Source organism: Salmo trutta, chromosome 1, assembly GCF_901001165.1.
Source record: "Salmo trutta chromosome 1, fSalTru1.1, whole genome shotgun sequence".
NCBI classification, from domain to species: Eukaryota; Metazoa; Chordata; class Actinopteri; order Salmoniformes; family Salmonidae; genus Salmo; species Salmo trutta.
The window spans coordinates 53,281,322-53,301,425 of record NC_042957.1 but is presented as its reverse complement, the minus strand read 5'-3'; the positions used below and the strand labels follow the sequence as shown (position 1 = coordinate 53,301,425).

The 20,104-nt window shown below is 44.2% G+C and overlaps 2 protein-coding genes across 3 annotated transcripts in view; both read left to right on the top strand.

The window, feature by feature from the left end:
- Positions 1-87: 87 nt before the first annotated feature.
- On the top strand, positions 88-7,325 carry LOC115199940 (xaa-Pro aminopeptidase 3-like). 2 transcript variants are annotated; one of them, XM_029762515.1, is made up of 10 exons: positions 88-420; positions 936-1,020; positions 1,268-1,675; positions 1,902-2,086; positions 2,162-2,224; positions 2,347-2,460; positions 2,647-2,732; positions 2,842-3,025; positions 6,178-6,298; positions 6,705-7,325. In XM_029762515.1, the coding sequence occupies exons 2-10, from the start codon at positions 960-962 to the stop codon at positions 6,869-6,871; spliced, it is 1,389 nt and encodes a 462-aa protein (XP_029618375.1). In that variant the 5' UTR covers positions 88-420; positions 936-959; the 3' UTR covers positions 6,872-7,325. The 2 variants fall into 2 exon arrangements, with proteins under 2 accessions (XP_029618375.1, XP_029618366.1); XM_029762506.1 differs by having other exon boundaries at positions 91-420; positions 936-1,058.
- Positions 7,326-7,633: 308 nt separating this feature from the next.
- The window catches only part of LOC115199931 (histone acetyltransferase p300), a 30,655-nt gene continuing 18,184 nt past the window's right edge, over positions 7,634-20,104 (top strand). Inside the window, exons 1-10 of the mRNA XM_029762493.1 lie at positions 7,634-11,176; positions 14,457-15,046; positions 16,411-16,587; positions 17,139-17,424; positions 17,724-17,837; positions 18,008-18,232; positions 18,432-18,534; positions 19,007-19,141; positions 19,358-19,475; positions 19,630-19,813. Of these exons, the coding sequence (XP_029618353.1) occupies positions 11,083-11,176; positions 14,457-15,046; positions 16,411-16,587; positions 17,139-17,424; positions 17,724-17,837; positions 18,008-18,232; positions 18,432-18,534; positions 19,007-19,141; positions 19,358-19,475; positions 19,630-19,813 (2,026 nt within the window). The 5' untranslated portion in view covers positions 7,634-11,082. The remainder of the gene's footprint in view (positions 11,177-14,456; positions 15,047-16,410; positions 16,588-17,138; positions 17,425-17,723; positions 17,838-18,007; positions 18,233-18,431; positions 18,535-19,006; positions 19,142-19,357; positions 19,476-19,629; positions 19,814-20,104) is intronic.

The following is a 20,104-nucleotide window of genomic DNA, read 5'->3' as shown; positions in this document are numbered from 1 at the left end:
AGTCGCAAACAAAAGAGGTCATATAATTGCGATCCAATCAAAAAAAACTAATATTGTACTTCCACCAATGGTAACGATTGTCTTACAGGGGAGGCTGAAACTTGTCACCTCACAAGCACGGTAGACAGACAGACGCATTTATCGTCATGATACAGTCACAAATTCCTACATGTTGGCTGTCGTATGAAGAGGTAGTCGTTTTATATAGTTTCATTTTGATTTTTAGTCTGTTAAAGTATTTATATTTTATGTAATTGCGTATACCTCAATACAATTTAGCGCCACTACTTGTGGACATCATTATGATGGGAGTTAACTGTCGCTGATAGTCTGACCGACTTGCAACAATGTTGCCCTCACCTAACATTTTGACCAGATCCGCTACCCAGTGGGTGTCACACTCAAAGTTTTGGAATCAAGGTGAGTGGTGAAATACTTGGTTATTTGTATTTACATTTATTACAATGGTAGAAGGTCGTTTTTATATCTGGCCACTGTCCAGACAAATGAGCTTATCTAACTACTGTAGTTAGGGTCAAGATCACAATTGTGTACCCTTGGCGTCCTTTTCTCAAATTCTATTGGAGGAGAAGGTCCGAGGGGAGGGACCTCTTGCTTTCTCATCCAATGGGTTTTAAAAGAGGACGCGTGGAGTATGCAATTGAGATCTCCCCTATGATTTATGCAAGCTAATTTCACATTGTATGTTTGTATAACACAAATGCTTGCCTCAGCAAGATGGAAGGCATAATGTATGTTATTCCCCAATGATATGTCATACTGTTATTATAGGATCAACTTATAATGTCATGTATAAATCTTATATCATGTAGATTTCTATGGCCAACTGATTGTGGAAGATTCTGTAAGACCTAGGTGAAAAAGAACTGTGAATTTATTAGCAAACTTTTCCCTCATTGGTAACCTCTCTGCAGGTCATCTGTGGTGCTCATGCCGGAATGTCTCCGTTAAACCAGGAGGGTGGAAACCGCGGAAGGTTCCACCAAGATACCTCGGCCAGCTAAGCCCCTTCACTCATCCACACTTCATAAAAAATGGTGAATTTACTCATGGGCATACAGCTATGTCCCATTTCTGCCAATCAGTTACTCTACAGAATTTACCCGATATCAAAGCTCATTGTTATCTTATTCACAACCACAAACTATGGGTATGAATACTGTTGTGTAGTACAGTGCAGTCGCTTCAGGGAGTTTTGAATGGTGGGTTTATAACTTCTTCTTTCCCTTCCTGCTCTCTGTCACAGGTGAGGTGACCCCTGGCTTAACCCAAACAGAGTTTGATCTCCGTCGGCAAAGACTGGCCTCTCTCATCGAGGTTCAGGCAGATCGGCTGGGACCCACTGCTTCGTCCAACAAACACCTCGTCATTGTCCTGTCCCACCCAATCTGCTACATGACCAATGACATCCCCTACCCCTTCCACCAGAACCAGGACTTCCTCTACCTCACAGGCATCCTTGAACCAGACAGCGCCCTGGTTCTGTGTGGTACCGGCCGCCCGGACCAAGCCATCCTCTTTGTACCCCGCAGGGACCCGGCCAGGGAGCTGTGGGACGGGCCCAGGTCAGGGAAGGACGGGGCGGCAGCGTTGACGGGGGTCGAGAGGGTCCACTGCACAGAAGAGTTGGGACTTGTACTCAAAAGCCTTAAAGGTAGGGGGGTAACTAGGGAAAGTCATTGGAACATACATATTTTAGAGTAAATGTTACTCTTTGGATGAAAGATTAGAAGCCTGAGGAACGTAGCTCCAAATTGTGGATCACATTTTCATTCCGAACAAATGCAACTGTTTGAACCACTTCAAAGTGATGTAAAAAAAAAAAAAATTGACAAACTATATCACTAACAATTTTACTCTGATTGTTCCCTCTCTCTCAGGTAGCACTGTGTGGTATGATGGCTCCAAGCCCTGCCACCCTGGGCTCCACCAGACCCATGTTCGGCCCCTGCTGGAAGGGGGGCCCATGGTGCGCTCTCTCAGACCCCTTACACACTCCCTCAGGGCCCTCAAGAGCCCAGCCGAGGTGGCTCTCATGAAGGAGGCTGGTCGCATAACAGCACAGGTGAGTCACCTCACACACACCATGAGTGAAGCACTCTCAACTGTTCGCGTAAACCCTCTGCATCCCCTCTTTCAGGCATTCAAGAAGACTATGGGTATGTCTCAAGGGGACATTGATGAAGCTCTACTGTATGCTAAGGTGAGTTACAGGTCTTTAGACACTTTATAATTATGGTGTGTTGTCATTGAAAATATGGTTTAACACCTATGGTAGCAACGATAATGATGACATGTTAATGTGAATCTCTTTCTCAATCCCAGTTTGATTTTGAGTGCCGTGCCCATGGAGCCAATTTCTTGGCCTATCCTCCTGTGGTTGCTGGTGGAAACCGAGCCAATACACTTCATTACATAAACAACAACCAGATTGTCAAGGTGAAGGGACATATGCAATGTTGCTGCTGAATGTGGGCCCAGAATTCTGAGGTCAGAAGATTTAGAATTATTAACACCCCAGCATTGACACGATGGTACATACTACATCTATACCAGTAACTCTCTGTCTGTGTCCAGACAAACAAGACTGTGCCCAATTCCTTGTCTTTTCTTTCTCTCTCTCAGAATGGGGAGATGGTGCTACTTGATGGAGGGTGTGAATACTTTTGTTATGTCAGTGATATTACCCGTACCTGGCCAGTGAACGGAAAGTAAGTTGCATCAACAGAGATACCATTTTGGATGTTCGCTCCTTCTCTCCTCTCTCCCTCCTTTTAATGAAGTCTCATTTTCTACCTCTCTCTTGCATGGTGAGCCCAGGTTCAGCCCTGCCCAGGCAGAGTTGTATGAGGGGGTGTTGGAGGTGCAGAAGGGCTGTCTGTCTCTGTGCTCCCCAGGAGTCAGTCTGGACCACATCTATAGCACCATGTTGGCTCTGCTGGGACGCCAACTCAGACAGCTGGGCATCGTGAAGAGCTCTACCAGTGATGCTGATGCACTTAAGGTACGCTCAGTGTCGCTGTGTCCTTCTGCTCCAAGTAGTTCCACGGTTGGAGAAAATAACTCCAGGTCCAGGTTAACTGATAATGGTATCAAATGCATGCGTAGGTAACTGAAGGGTGTTTAGCATCAACGTAAATGATATCACTTATTTACTCATGTTTTAATAGTAATATTTAATTGAAAGTAATAGGTTATATTTTGTGGCTTAAGGGGACCACGTAGACTCAATGGCTAGGAAAGGGTATTAGAGGTTAATGCTGTGTATCAAAAACCCTATTGGATAACAAACACTTTAATACTAATAACGTTCAGTAATAAACCATTTAGGTCCTTTATCCTAAATTCTTACATTTATGTGCAGAAACTTCAGACCATTGACCTTTTTAATTCAGATGGGTAAGAAATGTCAGGACCTGAGTTAGATTGCACATTTCCTGACAGTAAAAGGGCTCCCGAGTGGCGCAGCGGTCTAAGGCACTGCATCTCAGTGCAAGAGGTGTCACTACAGACCCTGGTTCGATTTCCGGCTGTATCACAACTGGCTGTGATTGGGAGTACCATAGGGTGGCGCACAATTGGGCCAGCGTCGTCCGGGTTAAGGTTTAGCCGGGGTAGGCCGTCATTTTAAGTAAGAATTTGTTCTTAACTGACTTGACCAGTTAAATAAACATTTTAAAAAGCAGCAAAAATAATGGCAAGTCTAGATCGGATTTTACATTTTGATTCAGACAGTACTAGAATCAGTCTTTAACACCACTGATTTCAAAATGCGTACAGTCCAGAGACATGGTTAATTACCGACAGAACAATCTAGACATGTAAATGCAAGCGTGCAGTTTCTTCCATGTCGAATGTGTAAAGTTCTCTGGTGCAATACCCAGACAAGCGTATCATTTCTCCCAGGATGCAACATGGTAAAAACACTAAAATCTCCGTGTTTATGGGGCATCGGTCCCTAAATCCATCATCCTCAGTGTAAGAGTCTAGGGTAGACAATAGCAACATGTTCGTTTGTAGCTTAACGGTCGTGAGAAATAGCCATACGTTTTCTAAGACTCCGATTTTAAAATATTAGGCTTATGAGGTTGCACAATAAATCAGGCCTGGGTGGTAGTTGTGAGAAGACCGAAAGGTGGGGGCCAAGGATTGCAGCACGCCACAGGAGTAGCCTAGGTATCACACCTGCTTGTGTTGGGAGGCTGGGTAGGAGAGAAGGCATTCAGCAAGACCGGTGTGTGTGGTGGAGGAGCTTTCAGCAATGGCACCGGAGCGATTGATATCGGTTTGCTTTCTCGATTTATAGTTCTTTATAAATGTTTAGAGTGACCAGTGTAATTTCTCACCAAAAGATGGACATGCCATTGCCATGTTAGGTATTCTAGCAGTACCAGATGGTCTCAAAATGGCCTAGAATAGGGGTTCTCAAACTTTTTTGGCCTGGGACCCCATTTTGATAAAAAATAAATAAATAGTGACCCCACCATGTAAATAAAAAATTGATGTAATCAACGGCTGTTAACTTTTTTTTAAATGTGGCTATGACAGTCTATTACAAATCACTCTGACAGTATTTTTGACAGTATTTCAATCGGTATGGTTTGAAATGACTGAAATGCATCAAAGGTATTGGGAAATTCAGAAGATTATCAGGCAATAATGTTGTATGATCTTCTGTGTAGAAAAGAACATCACCCCAAGTCTGATTTAGTGCCTAATCTTGTCCACTCGGTTGTAGTAAGAAAACAGAAACCGCTCTGTTCATTACAACTGCATTTAGCGGCTACCGGGGGTTACTGATGTAACCCCAGTTCTATGAACTAAATGCAAATTCTCTCGCGATCCCACTACAAATCAGGTGACCACACATGGGGTTGCAACCCCTAGTTTGGGAAAACCTGGCTTAGAACATGTCAATGTTAAAAGAACACAACACAGGATGTTTAAGGAAATATATTGAACATTTTATTCCAAAACAATCACACTGTTGTAGTAGTGTGATGTACTAATGTTGGAGTAATGATTAATAAATGGTGAGCAAACTGTTTAAATGCCTTGTAAATGGTTTATTACTGACCGTTATTATAAAGTGTTAGGCCTACCCATGATGGCAGTTAGCCTAGCGATCAGAGCGTTAGGCCAGTAACTGAAATGTCGCTGGTTCAAATACCTACATGAGACATTTACATTTAGAGACGACATGGTGAAAAATCTGACTGTGCCCTTGAGCAAGGTACTTAACCCTAATTTACTCCTGGGGTGCTGTACTACTATGGCTGACCCTGTAAAACAACACATTTCACTGCACCTATCTGGTGTATGTGACAAATATATGTCAAAATGAAAGGCAGACACAGAACTGAAAGAAGGGCCCCTATCAGTCACAGTTAAAATATTTTCTGGGCAAAGAATCCTGGAACTTTGGATATTTTGTGTTTACTTTGCTCTCTCCAATGGTCTGTGGTCAGGAAATGACCATAACGTCTTCTGGCCCATTTAAACTGTAAAGTAGTGACCTAATTACACCCTTCGTAAAGCACAATATCCCTGTGTACTACCTATAATTGAGGCATCACTTTCCTGTAGCAATTCAACTCGGAGGGGGAGGGGGGGGGGGGTCGAGAGAAAGAAATCAGGCCAAACCAAAGTTTAATATACATTTCATTGAGCAGCTGTGCTCTTTCAAAAGTTTTGGATTGCGAATTGAAGTGTAATCAATTACTGAAATATTTGCTAACAATCCTGACTAGCAAATGCCTCAATATTGAGATTAATAGTGAACTACAATCCAAATGTTGTCCAGTTGAGCAGGTTTATTTAGCAGATATGCTCATTGAATAAGAAAGCAATAGTCTAGCTGTGGTAATTATGGTAGATACATTTTTATTTGTACTTATGTGACCAACACTTGTCCTTCCCTCCTGAAATACAAATATTAGATGTCATTGATAGATAAAAGTAGATGAATACCAGCAGTAATAAATGAACTTACATTTCTCAAACTGAAACTTGACCATAGATAAACCTAGCTTTGTAATGGAAAGCAACTTTATCACCACATAGAATGAGTTTTACGTGAGATATTGGAACATTGAGTGCAGAGCTTGAGCATGCAGTGTACTTTGTTGATTCGGTGACCTGTATTGCTGCTTCCAGGCGGCGCGGCGCTACTGCCCCCACCATGTTGGTCACTACCTGGGCATGGATGTGCACGATACCCCTGAGCTTTCCCGCTCTCAGCCCCTCCAGCCTGGAATGGCAATCACAATAGAGCCAGGTACTGTATCCACGAGCCTGGGTACAATCTCTCTCTCACTCACACAGTTCAGTTCTTCATATTAGGCATATTCAACTGGTTGACAAACTTTGAAAAACTGTGCACTTTTCAGGCTGGATTAACACTCTACTAGGGGTATTCTGCCGTAGAGGCAACAGTTTATTACTGCACCACTCACCGCACGCACGGTGGGCTCCACATAGTTTACATGGTAGAATGTAACTTTACACAAGCATAATTTATGTTTTGCTAAGGAGAATGTTTTGTGTAGTGTAAACCCAGCCTTCCCAGTGAAACAGCCAGAGATTCCTATACAAACACTGAAGCACTACTGTTCCAGTGTTTAATGCATGTGTGTGCATGAATGCATCAAGTGACTACACTCCAGTCCATCTCTCTCTTTCAGGGCTTTACATATGTGAGGACGATGACCAGGTTCCAGAGCGATTCCGTGGACTTGGGGTGAGAATAGAGGACGACGTTGTGATTCAAGACGAGATAAACCCCTTGATCCTGTCCTCTGACACACCCAAAACCATTGCTGATGTTGAAAGAGCCTGTGCACAGAGTTAGGGCTGAGAGAGACTAGACATGGGGAGGGTATATACCTTGCTCCCAACTGGAGTGTGACCGTATACACTCCTCAAAATGCTGAGTGTGAGCAAGACTGAGTGTTCATCCCTCTCAAGAGTGACGGGTCACATTTCAGTGGGTTCTTCTTCGGTATATTGGCGATTGCACAATTTAATGTGCATCCCGCCACCTACTGTGCGGGATGGAAACAGGGTTTCCCCAAAAAGCGTAACTACCAACAAAAAACGAACAAACTACCAAAAATAAAATCAAAATAAACTAATCTGATCCCTACACAGGCTCAGGGGGGAGCCTGGGAGGGCGGGCTGTCTTCCGGCGTCAATACCCCTTCTAAGTGCATCAGATGTATACTAAACAAAAATATAAAACGCAACATGTAAAGTGTTGGTCCCATGTTTTATGAGCTGAAATAAAATATCCTTGACATTTTCCATAGATGCAAAAAGCTTATTGCTCTCAAATTTTGTGCACAAATGTGTTTACATCTGTTAGTGAGCGTTTCTCCTTTGCAAAGATAATCAATCCACCTGACAGGTGTGGCATATCAAGAAGCTGATTAAACAGCATGATCATTAAACTGGTGCACTTTGTGCTGGGGACAATAAAAGGCCACTCACTCTATAATGTGCAGTTTTGTCACACAACACTATTTTATTTCACCTTTATTTAACCAGGTAGGCTAGTTGAGAACAAGTTCTCATTTGCAACTGTGACCTGGCCAAGATAAAGCATAGCAATTCGACACATACAACAATTGGCATGCTGACTGCAGGAATGCCCAAACAGAGGTGTTGCCAGAGAATTTACTGTTAATTTCTCTACCATAAGCCGCCTCCGACATCATTTTAGTGAATCTGGCAGTACATCCGACCGGCCTCACAACCGCAGACCATGTTTAACAATGCCAGCCCAGGACGTCCACATCTGGCTTCTCACTGGGGGATTGTCTAAGAAGGGGGAGGGTGTATTTCTGTCTGTAATAAAGCCCTTTTGTGGGGGAAAACTCATTCTGATGGGCTGGGTCTGGCTCTCCATTGGGTGGGCCTGGCTCCCAAGTGGGTGGGCTTATGCCTACCTATGGGTGTGCCCCTGCCTAGTCATGTGAAATCCATAGATTAGGGCCTAATTCAATTTTCAATTGACTGATTTCCTTCTATGAACCGTAACTCAGTGAAATCTTTGAAATGGTTGCATGTTGCGTTGATATTTTTGTTCAGTATAAAATCCTTAAATCCCAAAAACATTTCTGCTGCCGCCACAATCTCCAGTTTCTTAGACTTTGAGAGTTGAGCCGCAGTTTATAACTGGCAATGAACACCACAAAATCCACCTTTTTAACACAGGGTATCTTTTGACTGGCAGCAAACATTTACTACAGGCTGTGGTACATCCACTACCATATATTTACTAGCATCACTTGTTTTCCCAATTATTTCTATGGGTTTCTGGAGGACTGCATGATTACCACATTTAGATCCATGAGGAATAATGTTTTCATTGTATTTTCTATTGTAAAAATGTCTGTTCTCACAAACTAATACATTTCACTGGTTCCTTGCAGGATAGGAGAGCATTAGATAATGGCTCTATTGTGCAAGAATAGTCTCATTTATTAGGAATATTGGGATTTGAGATATGAGTGTTTATTGATGAAGACAAAATTTATATTTGTGTGTGTGTTATAGTTTTTATACATAGTCATGTCTAATTGAAAATGCTGTTAACATAATATTCAGTTCTATTATTTGTAACAGTTGGTCATAAATCTATGTAAATGAGACACCTGATATAGCCTATATGAGCATCGTTTTGCCGCAATGATAATCGTATTTGTATCGATAGAAGCGAAGCGCCCTCTTAAATATATTCTGATATGTTGGTGGAACACGACTGCCCCCTACAGATGATAGCACTAGTATTGCCACTCCGAAAAAATACGAAAGGATTTTCCGGGCAATCCCGAGTACCAACCCCCTTCACGCCTAATGTTGCTGTACCTCAACCCTCCCCCGTATCAGAGGAGTAGAAACAACAAGCCGCCATTTTGTTTGTGCGGACAGACCGAAAGAGGCAGGAGATACCGAGAAAGAAAGCGACTTCAGCGCCGATAATAGCGACTCCGAGACCCGCCGGTGAAAGAGTGGGGATGTCGTGTCGGTGCGAAAAGAGCGAAGAAAGTAAAAACAAAGGATAAGGCAGAAGAAGAATGAGGGAGTGAAAAAAGGATATTCTCTGAAAATCCAAGGAAGGGGTGTTTTTACGGAGCGGAGAGGCGGAAGAAGGCAATATATTTAACGAAGAAAAAAACCTGCGAGCGAAAGAAAAAATAGAACACGAAAAAAAAAATCATAATTTACCCATCGCCACAGATGAAAAAAATGCCCGCATAGACAAATATACCGATAAATGTATTTTGGGTATTTGATGGGGGGTAAAAGGCAGGTTTAAAGGAAAATATAAATTAGGATAATCGTGAAGGGGGGGCATTTACCACCACAAAGACTCAAAGGATTTTGTGGACCACAAATATGTTTGGGGGTGTTGCTATCATTATCTTATGGACGAAGCTTGACACTTTTCTAAAATAGCCATAATATTGTAGCGACCCCCCTCGCTTTATCAGATTTTCGCTCATCGCTGTATTCTCTTGTTCTTGATCGGGAATTTTTTCTTCACTTGCATTGCAACCTAAATCAGCATACGCAGTGACCGATGATTTCTTGCAATATTTATGAACAAATTTCATCTTTCTAATCAATGGTGATCTTATTGCAGTAGGTTATATGATTACCTTTGAAGACCTTTCTTGGGTAAGCTTTAAATCTCAAACACTTGGGCAAGTAAACCAAACGTCCTCTGCAAAATAAAACTAGGACTAATTGAATCAATCTGATAAGACATTAATTGGCACATTCTGGGCTATAACTCAAACGATTTTTGCAACATCAAATCTCAGAATTTAGCCTAAATTATTTTTCAGGACAAACTAATTGCTCAAAATTGTATTGCTTCAATTTAACCTCATTGCATGTAATTGGCAAAGGGGTGCAACATCCAAATGTGCATTCAGTGTCCGTTATTTTTCCCAATTCAGTGCCGTGCATTGACAAACTAACAAAATAATGACACGATGTAGACTACAAGTAGATGCTAAGGGAAATGTATTAAGTGCATCGAATTAATTTATCGAATAGGAGCCCATAGGTGTTGTACAGCCTATCCTATTGGAGAACGGAACTTGATCAGTCAGCTTCACTGTATTATTTTTTTCAGATCTGAATTGCACCCCTATACAATTGTATTTATCTAAAAGACAATGCGAATTGTTTTCAGTGTTGAATTTGAGGTTTTTAACCAATGCTTTAAATGCATCTTAAACCACTATCACTCATTGGGACTGGGTATCCCGGTTTCATAGCCCGAAATATAGATAAGCCTATCAAGTTCTTGACGATCCCAATTTACGTATGGGGATGATTTTGATATTCTGTCACTGTCGGACACATCCATCTGTGTTTTTTTTATTAGACTAAGGACCTAACGCCATAATTGTATTAATTGACAACTCATTACTTTGTGGTAATGTTGGGATCAAATTGCATTGACTGCAATGGCAATTCAGACAAAGTGGAAGATTTATCCGTTTTCGGGTCCCTCATAACTGTTGCATGAGACGAGGCCCCCAAAGGTAGCTACCACTGGGGTACGGTTTGCTTGTGTTTATCGCGTTTCCCATTTTGCTTCCCTGGACACGACCCCTCAGCAGAGTGCTCTAGAATTTAACACTCGATTTCGCCGGCGACTATGGCGGAAAAGACTTGATGCTGCTATGGAGGACAGGTCTTGGGACAATTTTTCCGACGCCAAAGAGGCTAAATGAGATTGTCGAAGTCCTACTTGCTTGTCTTTTACATCGACTCCACCTTCCCTCCTCCTAAACTCGGAGAAATCTATAAAGGAACAAAATCTCCGACAGAGGAGGGGGATTGATAGCGACGGCTAAGCATAGATCGAGAGTTGGAACCCTGAAAGGAGGAAGAGTGTATCGCAATTGCCTCCTTCCCTCCCTAAACGGTGGGGGAAGAATCACAAACATTTACAGAAGGGAAGTTTGAAAGAACTCGGACGCAAACAAGGGAATAAGCCAATCCTTTGTGAATATATAGCTATTTTTTAATTCGTGAAAAAATATGGCCGATAATGTTCTAGAGTCCGGCCCGCCTTCAGCCAAGAGGCCTAAACTGTCATCCCCTGCTCTCTCAGTCTCCGCCAGTGATGGAAACGGTAAACATTTTAAATGCTATAACAGTCCTGCCTAGCTGTTCAGGGATGTTATATTACCTAGCAAGTTAACCAGCTTGTTTTACTAAGTTCCCATGAATGAGCCACATCCATCATCAGCAAAGTTGTGATGCCAACATTAGCTACCAATTAGGTGGTAGTAGTAAAGGTTTGCTTGTTACCCAACTGGTCAAAGTAAAGTTGACTGGCTAATTGCCCTCCCAGTGTTATGGTCTGAAGTGAAAGTTTGAAGTTATCTGCCGCTTGAAACAATGGGATAGTCCACGGATAGCAAGTTGTGAACTCACAGTATTGGAATGTATTAGGTACTTACAGTAGTTAGCCAACTTAGCTAGCTAAAGTTACCATAATTTAACTAGCTGAAGATTGCTACCATTTATGAATAGCCAGCTAGTTAGCTAACGTTAGATATTTAACTTGAGCGTTGCATGCAATAAAGATGCATGCTTTTGATGTTTGGGTAGCTAACTGAACGTTAGCTCTTATCAATCTTAGGTAAGGTGGCATAGCTAGCTTATCAGAAATATAAGGAGGAAAGGTGACACCATGTACATTTTCAGTATTGGATTGGTGTAGGGGTTCATTTATTTGAACCTGTTCAGACAACTTCGCTGTAACATGGTGTTGTTATACTTACGGCAGTTAGTTAGCGTTGTGACCGAGCCATCACCACTTCTGTGTGTGTTGTGTACCGCTGCATTGTTGTCTAGTGGCTACGCTTGCTAGCGCGAGTCAAGTTGCTCGTGATCAGACGAAAGTTATAGTGCCTTTTGTCGCTACAATGTAGCAGGGTGACGTTATTTTATGCGTTTGTGTGCATGTGTCTAGCTTGTTCATACCCTTTGTTTTAAAGTCTGAATTGTTTGGACTGTAGTATAAGGTGGTGTTGGACGTTATTCCTTCCATTGAGTCCTTTCGTCGTTTTTTTTTGTCCCTAATTTGCAGGACTGCTACAATGTTAACTCCTTTGATAACAAGGTAAAAGTTAAATGTCAAGCTTAAATTATTATAGGCTAGATTGAAAAACAGATCAGATTTCCTAATTGTGCAGACCCCACTCACTGACGCATGCAATTCATATTTATTCAATGGGTAGGCTAAATTAGCTGGTAGTTGGCACCCATGATTCACCATTTTGTTTGTTTCTCCATGTTATTGTCTAACTTTTTTTGGAGCACTATGGCTACAATTCGGCAAAAGATCATAATCTGTACTGTACTAGCACAACCAAGTCCCATTTCACTTGAAGCATATGCCTTGTACAAGCATGTTCTCTCTTAACATACAGCTCTGATTTAAGTGTCATCCAAGTTCTGTTGTACCAAGCGAGTCAGTACTGGAATTCTAAGAAAGGCTCTGCACAGGTTTAACAAACCACTCTGGTGAAAAGTTGATTATGTTTGGAAGGGAAGAGCAAATGCAACATGCAACCCCCCTCCTTTCCTCAAAACAAGACTTTTCACCCTGTGAAGGCTCAATCGGTTGGGCTGTGAAAATGGTGGATGTCAGAGAAGTCAGTCCAGTAAACCTCTGCTGTCTGTTACCTCATTGTGGTGGGAGTCTGGGGCATCTTGTGGACCAGGTGTAGCTCACAGTAGCATTTGCACAACCAAGCATTTGCAAAATCACTGCTTTAGAGGTAGCTACTGTTCTCATCCCCCAGACACAAGTGTACACAACTTACCATGTTTCATTGGTCATGGTGGGGGGTGTATTAGCTTAGATCTTCATTTTAGTAAGAGTCAGGGGATATAGGAGGTAAATTGAGAAGGTTCTCTTTCTTGTTTATGAGACTGACGGGGTTCAACGTCTGTATGTAGCTCCTCTGTCTTGAAAACTACATGTACGGATGTTGTATCCATGCTGTGCAGAAGAACAATTTGTGTTCCCTGTGCTATAGTCACTGCAACTTGGGGGACAGTGTAGAAATATTAACACACCCACCTGTTTCTCTAAAAGAGACTCGAGCTTGACTGAGGATGTATGTTTGAGTGGATCAGCTCTTGTGTGTTTCATGGAAGATTCCCCCCCCCCTCTAAGATGGCTGCAGTCTACTGCTGCTCTAAGCTAGAGATTGCAAGAGGTGAGACTGAGATGCTTCTGCCGCCATAGGCGTTTCAAGTCTCTGCCAAGCACATCCTCAACCTGGTGTCATAAATGTACCACTTGCCCCCCGTTTCCGAAGTTCAATATCCAGAGGTGTTTGTTTGCCAAATGATAGTCAAAGTACATAAAAGTTTGCCTTTGTTTGATATCCACCGTGCACTGTAAGTGAATGCACGTGTCTCAGCCAGGGGCAATTCAAGTAGATCTTGCAACTTAGCAGGTATGTCTGTGCACTTGCCATTTCCATTTCTCTATGAAGAGGCAGAGAAATGTCCTCTATACACACACATCCACCTGCTACTTAGTCAGTGTTTACTTCTGTGGCTTCGCACTCTGACCCTACCCTGTCCACCTGTTTGGCACCCCATCAAACCACAAACTGGCCCAGGAGAGGAAGCTCTTTGGTGGGAGGCTGCAGCCAGCCGCTGCACTGACTTAAGGCGTCCGCATGCTTCCCACCCGAAACAGTTTATGCATATATTATGATGACATTTTGTGACGTTTTTGTGTTCGGCAAGGGTTGTTTCGGCTGTTTGCACACCACATTTTTTCATGAGGCAAGCTGAAGTCCGGTAACCGAAGTCTACGCCCCTTTGTCGGTGATTGGTCAACAGTACGGATTCTTCAATAAAGTCATTCAACGAGAGACGACTTGTTTTCATGCACGTTTTTTCACTTGCAAAATACTGCAACAAACATCTTAGTTAGATGTAAAATTGCATGACTAAGACCACCTCGGCAAAAACATCAAAGTGAATTATAGATTTCTTGAGTTATCTTAAATTAATTCAGACCATTTTGAGGAAGTGTATACTGGCAAAGGTCTTTTAAGCAAAGGTCTTTTATGTCAGTATGCGAGGCACAGACGTTCACATCGCCTAGCCAAGTTTTGCTTGGAGCAAACGGAACGTAGTATGCAGACGCCGTTAGGGTCCAGAAAGAGGAGGGATTCATTTAGTTGTTTCTTTTTAGATGGAATTATTTATCTTTCCAGAATGAATTATTGCTGCACATACATTTGAAGGAGGTTAGAGCTTTGTTAGTGAGCTTGCAATGTCAAGGGGCACAAGTGCATTTATTTGCTACTGCTCTCAATGTACACCTCAGGATATCCCACTTACCCTGCCCTCTCTTTCCTCCTCTTACCCCCTCCCAGATTTTGGTTCACTCTTTGACCTGGAGCACGACCTCCCCGATGAGCTCATCAACTCGTCGGAGCTGGGCCTGGTCAACGGAGGGGACCTCAGCCAGCTGCACACCAGCCTGGGAGGAGGAATGGGAGGAGGCCAGGACGCTGCTGCCAAACACAAACAGCTCTCGGAGCTTCTCCGGGCTGGAGCGCTGCCACCCTCGAGTCAACAGGGAGCCACCAACAGCCCCGGTGGCTCCATGGGACTCCTGGGCAGCATGAATGCCTCCCCTGGGCCCCAGAGTATGGGCCCCCAGGGGCAGCACCCCTCACCCCAGCAGGCTGGCATGATGCAACAGGCGGGCATGGTGGGTGGACTGAACAGGGCCATGATGGGGGCCCAGAAGGGCAATGGACAGCAGCAAGGGTCCACGCCCCAGGGCATGATGGGAGGCCAGGTGATGAATGGCTCGCCCCGAATGGGTTACCAGGTCAACCCGGGCATGGGAAGCAACAGTAACCTGCTGGCAGAAACCCTGCAGCAGCAGGGGGGGCAGCAAATGGGGTCAGGGGGTCAGGCTGGGATGAGGCCACAGCAACCTGGAGCACTGAACAAGGTAAGACCTGTTAATTGTTTTGTAGATGGACTTGTGTTCATAAATGTCTACAGGAGCAGGATCCTCTTTTACACATATTGAGTTACTGCACTTTTGCTCTGTGCTGGTCTTGGTGTTCAGTACATCTGGCTATACTAGCTGTCTTGACACCAGACAACAGTGAGATGCAATGTTTAATATGTCATTAGATGGTTTCAAGATTGCTCTGAATGAACATCAATTGACCAGAATCGAGAAGAGTATTTAGTGTGTGAACCGTGAAGTGCCGCTTTCGGAACTGATCAAGTATGTCTGACGGCAGCAGAGCAGATTCATCAACCTTTACCCTGTTATTGTGTATCCCAGCTATCATGTTGCCATAGGCAAATTTTAAATACACACTTCACATTGCTATGAAAATAATTGGATCAGTATGTCTGTGCTTTTCAGTTTAAATGCTTGTTTGTTGGTGCTGTAAATATGACAATCCAATCAGTTGTCAGAGCTGTTTTCATGTGGGCTGGGGATCGCTGGGTGGAGTGGATGCTGTCATGTTCAGGCTGATGTTGCTTTGCTTAAGACCTCCAGAGCTGTAGACTGGCTGACGCTAAAAGCAGAAACCATCAGTGCATGTTCTCTTAGTGTTTGGGCAGCTAAGAGTATAGATGTTCATTGTCAGTTGGGCAGTGTCTACATGCGTTTCCATAAGGTGTCTAAAACAGCGGGGAGTAAGAAGGGTGCAGACTTACAGCTGTAAAGTTCCATCCAAAACGATCCTGATGGGACCCAGCTGAGCAGTGACCAGCTTATTTATCTGTTGGCCGTATCTGTCTTTTGTTGGAAGTGGTTGATTCCATTCCTTTAGGCTGATGATATTTTGTAAGGATAAAGGTTAACAGATGATGAAAGCTGCTGGAGTAAGAGCTGATTTGGTTTTTCTCCCCCTTAGCAAGCAGCTGTTCTGTCATTGTCACCCCTAGATCACTATTGTCTTCAGCAGAGCTTGGTGTTTCTGTGAAAATGCTTGGAAAATTCAAGCTCTTTGTTGAATTATGTTTTTGTAAATATGTCAGCATTAATGCTTTGTTAACAAACTCCGTGAATAAGACCAGACTGACTACTGCTCAAAGCAGTGTAATGCCTAATGGTCCAGTGATTGAACTCTAACATTATCTGTCAACAACTTATCTCAGGTTGCTAGTGATTTTAAAGTTAATGAAGCTTCATTAGTGTCATTTAATATGCTCAAAAAAAATCTGCCAATTTATGTATTTTTGGGCAATAAAGAAAACCAGGAACATGAGTGTAAACTAGATCTCACTCACCTAACATTCCCTTCATTTCTCCCCATCTCTTCCTCTGCCCCCCCTGTCTCTCTCTCTCAGATGAATATGATGGCTAATGCGGGCCCCTATGGTGGTCCGTACGGTCAGTCAGCAGGCCAGGGTCTGGGTGGTGCTGGGCTGGGCCCACAGCACCAGAACAAGGCTGGTCTGGCAAACAGCCTGGCCCAGTTCAACCTGGACAAGAAGACACCGCCTATACAGGGCATGGCTGGGATGGTGAGGGCATGCTCCTTCAGTGTTTTGTCTTTTTCTGTTTGTCTTATTTTAGTGAAAAATAAAGGGCCGGGACAATACCAGTATTGTGATACTTGTTAGTATCGCGGCAAGGGAAAAAAACACAAAGTGGATTTAACTTCTTTAGGAAAACAGCCCTAGTGTTGGAAACAAACATCATTATGTTGTCATCCAGAGTCACATGTATTTATTTTCCAAGCTTTAGCACACAATATTTTACATACAGCAGGTTTTTAAAGAACTAAAGAGTTTGGTCTGCTTCGTGTTTTCATTTTTGCCATGGAAAAAACATTGCGATACTGGTATCGTCAGTCCTACTGAAATACTAGATTAAAGACCCTCTGGACTTAAGTGGTAATCAACTCACAACCCACTGCTCTTAGTTCGGCCCATCCCACCTTGTCAACTTTGATCTCCTTTTTTAAAGCCCCCCCCTTTAATCCTCCATACAGCCCCTCTATCCCAGCCATCTTCCTTCTACATCCCCCTATCCCCTCTGGTTAACTCACTCTCTTTTTGCTCTGTGTCATCAGGCCTCACAGCAGGCCTCGGCGGTAGGGCCAGTGTCGGTGGTTGGAGGCGGGGCCCAGGCTGGCCTTGGTACTGTGGCAACAGGTCCGGGGGCAGCGCCCCCCACGGCCGACCCGGAGAAGCGCAAGCTGATTCAGCAGCAGCTGGTGCTCCTGCTCCACGCCCACAAGTGCCAGCGGCGGGAGCAGGCCAACGGGGAGGTGCGCCAGTGCAGCCTGCCCCACTGCCGCACCATGAAGAACGTCCTCAACCACATGACCCACTGCCAGGCTGGCAAGTCCTGCCAGGGTGAGTTGTACTGCTATTTTTGGTTTGATAATATTCTGAAGTGGTTCCACTCTCTCCTAGAGGAAGTAAAGGAAGCCACTTTAGACTATTGAGATGGATCCTTCCTCTTGGTTTGAGCTTTATTGAATTCATGTTTCTGTAGGTTGCTTTTCAACAATCAGGCCTGCTCTGGGGTTTCCCTTGTTTTTACAGTTAGATTTCCCGCCTTACTGCTGACATTAGGTCTCTACTGGGATGCTGTCATTGTGTTGCGCTGTCAGTTGTCTCACTTTCTCCTTCTTTCTCTCTCTTCCCTTCAGTGGCACACTGTGCCTCGTCGCGACAGATCATCTCTCACTGGAAGAACTGCACTCGGCACGACTGTCCTGTCTGCCTGCCGCTCAAGAACGCTGGAGACAAAAGGAACCAGCAGTGTGAGTGTGGTTTGTATTGAGCTATGTGTCCGTCCTCTGCATTGTGATGTACTACGTGTGTTTGAACCAAGATGGCTACTTGTTCAAAATCGGTTCCCGTCATCGTTCATGGCAATTTGATTATCTCTCCCTCACTTTTTTTCCCCTCTCCACTCCCTCCATCTCCACAGCTCTACTAAGCAGTGCTGGAGTTGGCCTGGGCAACTCATTAGGGGCAGTGCCAGGGGGTCAGCCCAGCACCCCTAACCTCACACCGCCCAGCCAGATCGACCCCAGCTCCATTGAGAGGGCCTATGCTGCCCTGGGCCTTACCTACCAGGGCAACCAGATGCCCCAGCAACCGCCTCAGTCCAACCTGCCCAACCAGCCTGGCATGAGGTCGCTAAACGCCATGGGTGAGTGGGCATGGACTCGTCAAAACAGTGTTGGTGAAGAGGAGGAAGAATCTAGAAAAATGAACAACAACCACAGGCAGTGTCGCAAACTTCTTAGTTTAGTCATTGATTGAGCAGTAGAACGTTTTTAAAGTGAATGGTTGTGATTCAGAGGAAAGGAACTGCTTTGAACCTGTCCTCTCTTTATCTGCCCCTGTAGGAGGGAACCCCATGGGGATGAATGGAGGGGTGGGGGTGCAGCCCCCCAATCAGTCCAACCTGCTACCAGACGCCATGCTGCACAACAATATGAATGTGCAAAGGTACAACAACACACTCATATCCTCCCCCTGAAATCAAATTTTATTTGCCACTTGTGCCGAATGCAGCAGGTTTCACCTTACTGTGAAATGCTTACTTACAAGCCCTTAACCAACAATGCAGTTCAAGAAATAGATTCATTTAAATAAAAATCTAATCAATCAAAAAGTAACAAGAAATGTACATAACAATAATGGGGCTATATACAGGGGGTACCGGTACTGAGTCAATGTGGAGGCTATATACAGGGGGTACCGGTACTGAGTCAATGTGCGGGGGTACAGGTTAATCGAGGTAAGATCTCACTATCCTTGGAATTCAATACTGATTTTTATGGTCCTCCCAGCTCTAAAGACTCAAAACATTTTTCTCCACAGCAACACACTCACAAGTTCACAAAGTTACTTCATTGACTACCTTGAGCAAAATTATAGCTTCCAGCTTGTCGTTTCTGTCCCTCTCTTCATCTCTCAGTTTGATGAATGACGGCAGCGGGGTGGGCAGCCTGGGCGCCATGCCCATGGCGACCCCTCCCTCAACCGCAGGCATGAGGAAGAACTGGCACGAGGACATCACCCAGGACCTGCGCAACCACCTCGTCCACAAGCTGTGAGTCTGCCCTGACTGCACCAGAGTCACAGAGGGGGACACGTAGGCCATTGCAGTTTTAACGAAAAAGTGTTCTTCTGCTGTTGCTATTAGACGAGTACTCTGTATATGTGACTCTGGACTGCACCCACACTACACAATTATGGTTCATTGCAGGCTGTCAGTGTCTTTTGGCTTATCTCTCTGTATCTCTTTATCCGTCTGCTGGGTGAGCAGTGTGCAGGCCATCTTCCCCACCCCGGACCCGGCTGCGCTGAAGGACCGGCGGATGGAGAACCTGGTGGCTTACGCTCGTAAAGTAGAGGGGGACATGTACGAGTCGGCCAACAGCAGGGTGAGAACTGACTCCTCAATGTTGTGGGTGAAGACTGCTATTACAGTAGTATACCAGAAAGTTTAATTAAATCACTGTATTCAATAACTGACAACAAATAATGGCGGACTAGAGGGTGTATATACATTTATTGAATTTCTTATATCACTACCAGGCGGAGTACTACCACCTCCTGGCTGAGAAGATCTATAAAATCCAGAAGGAACTGGAAGAGAAGCGGCGGACGCGGTTACAGAAGCAGGGCATGATGCCTACGCAACCCGGCATGCCCCCCTCAGGCCTGCCACAGGGACCCCTTGGCATGGGCCAGTCCCCTCTGGCCCCCGGACCGCCGTCCAGTGAGTAGACACTTTAAACACACACATTTGACAACATAGCTACTCTCTTTCAACAGAGGTGTGATTAGCACTGCTTGATCCCAGTTGCGTGGCTCTATTTACTTCAATAGCTCGATTTCCATCCAGTGGTCTACAGATTTTCAAGACTATTCAAAAATCTGCATAAAAACTAAATTGGCATTCTCCCAGCAGAGGTGTGTGTCCATCAAACTTATTTTATTCCTCTTGTTTGTTTTTTAAAACTTTTTTGTTTGTTTTTTAACTCTGCATCGTTGGGAAGGGCTTGTACAA

Coding starts and splice junctions, on each gene's coding strand:
- LOC115199940 (XM_029762506.1), top strand. CDS start 348: ATGTTGCCCTCACCTAACATTTTGACCAGATCCGCTACCCAGTGGGTG. Junction 2,461..2,646: donor ACAACAACCAGATTGTCAAG/GTGAAGGGACAT, acceptor TCTCTCTCTCAG/AATGGGGAGATGGTGCTACT. Junction 2,733..2,841: donor ACCTGGCCAGTGAACGGAAA/GTAAGTTGCATC, acceptor TGGTGAGCCCAG/GTTCAGCCCTGCCCAGGCAG.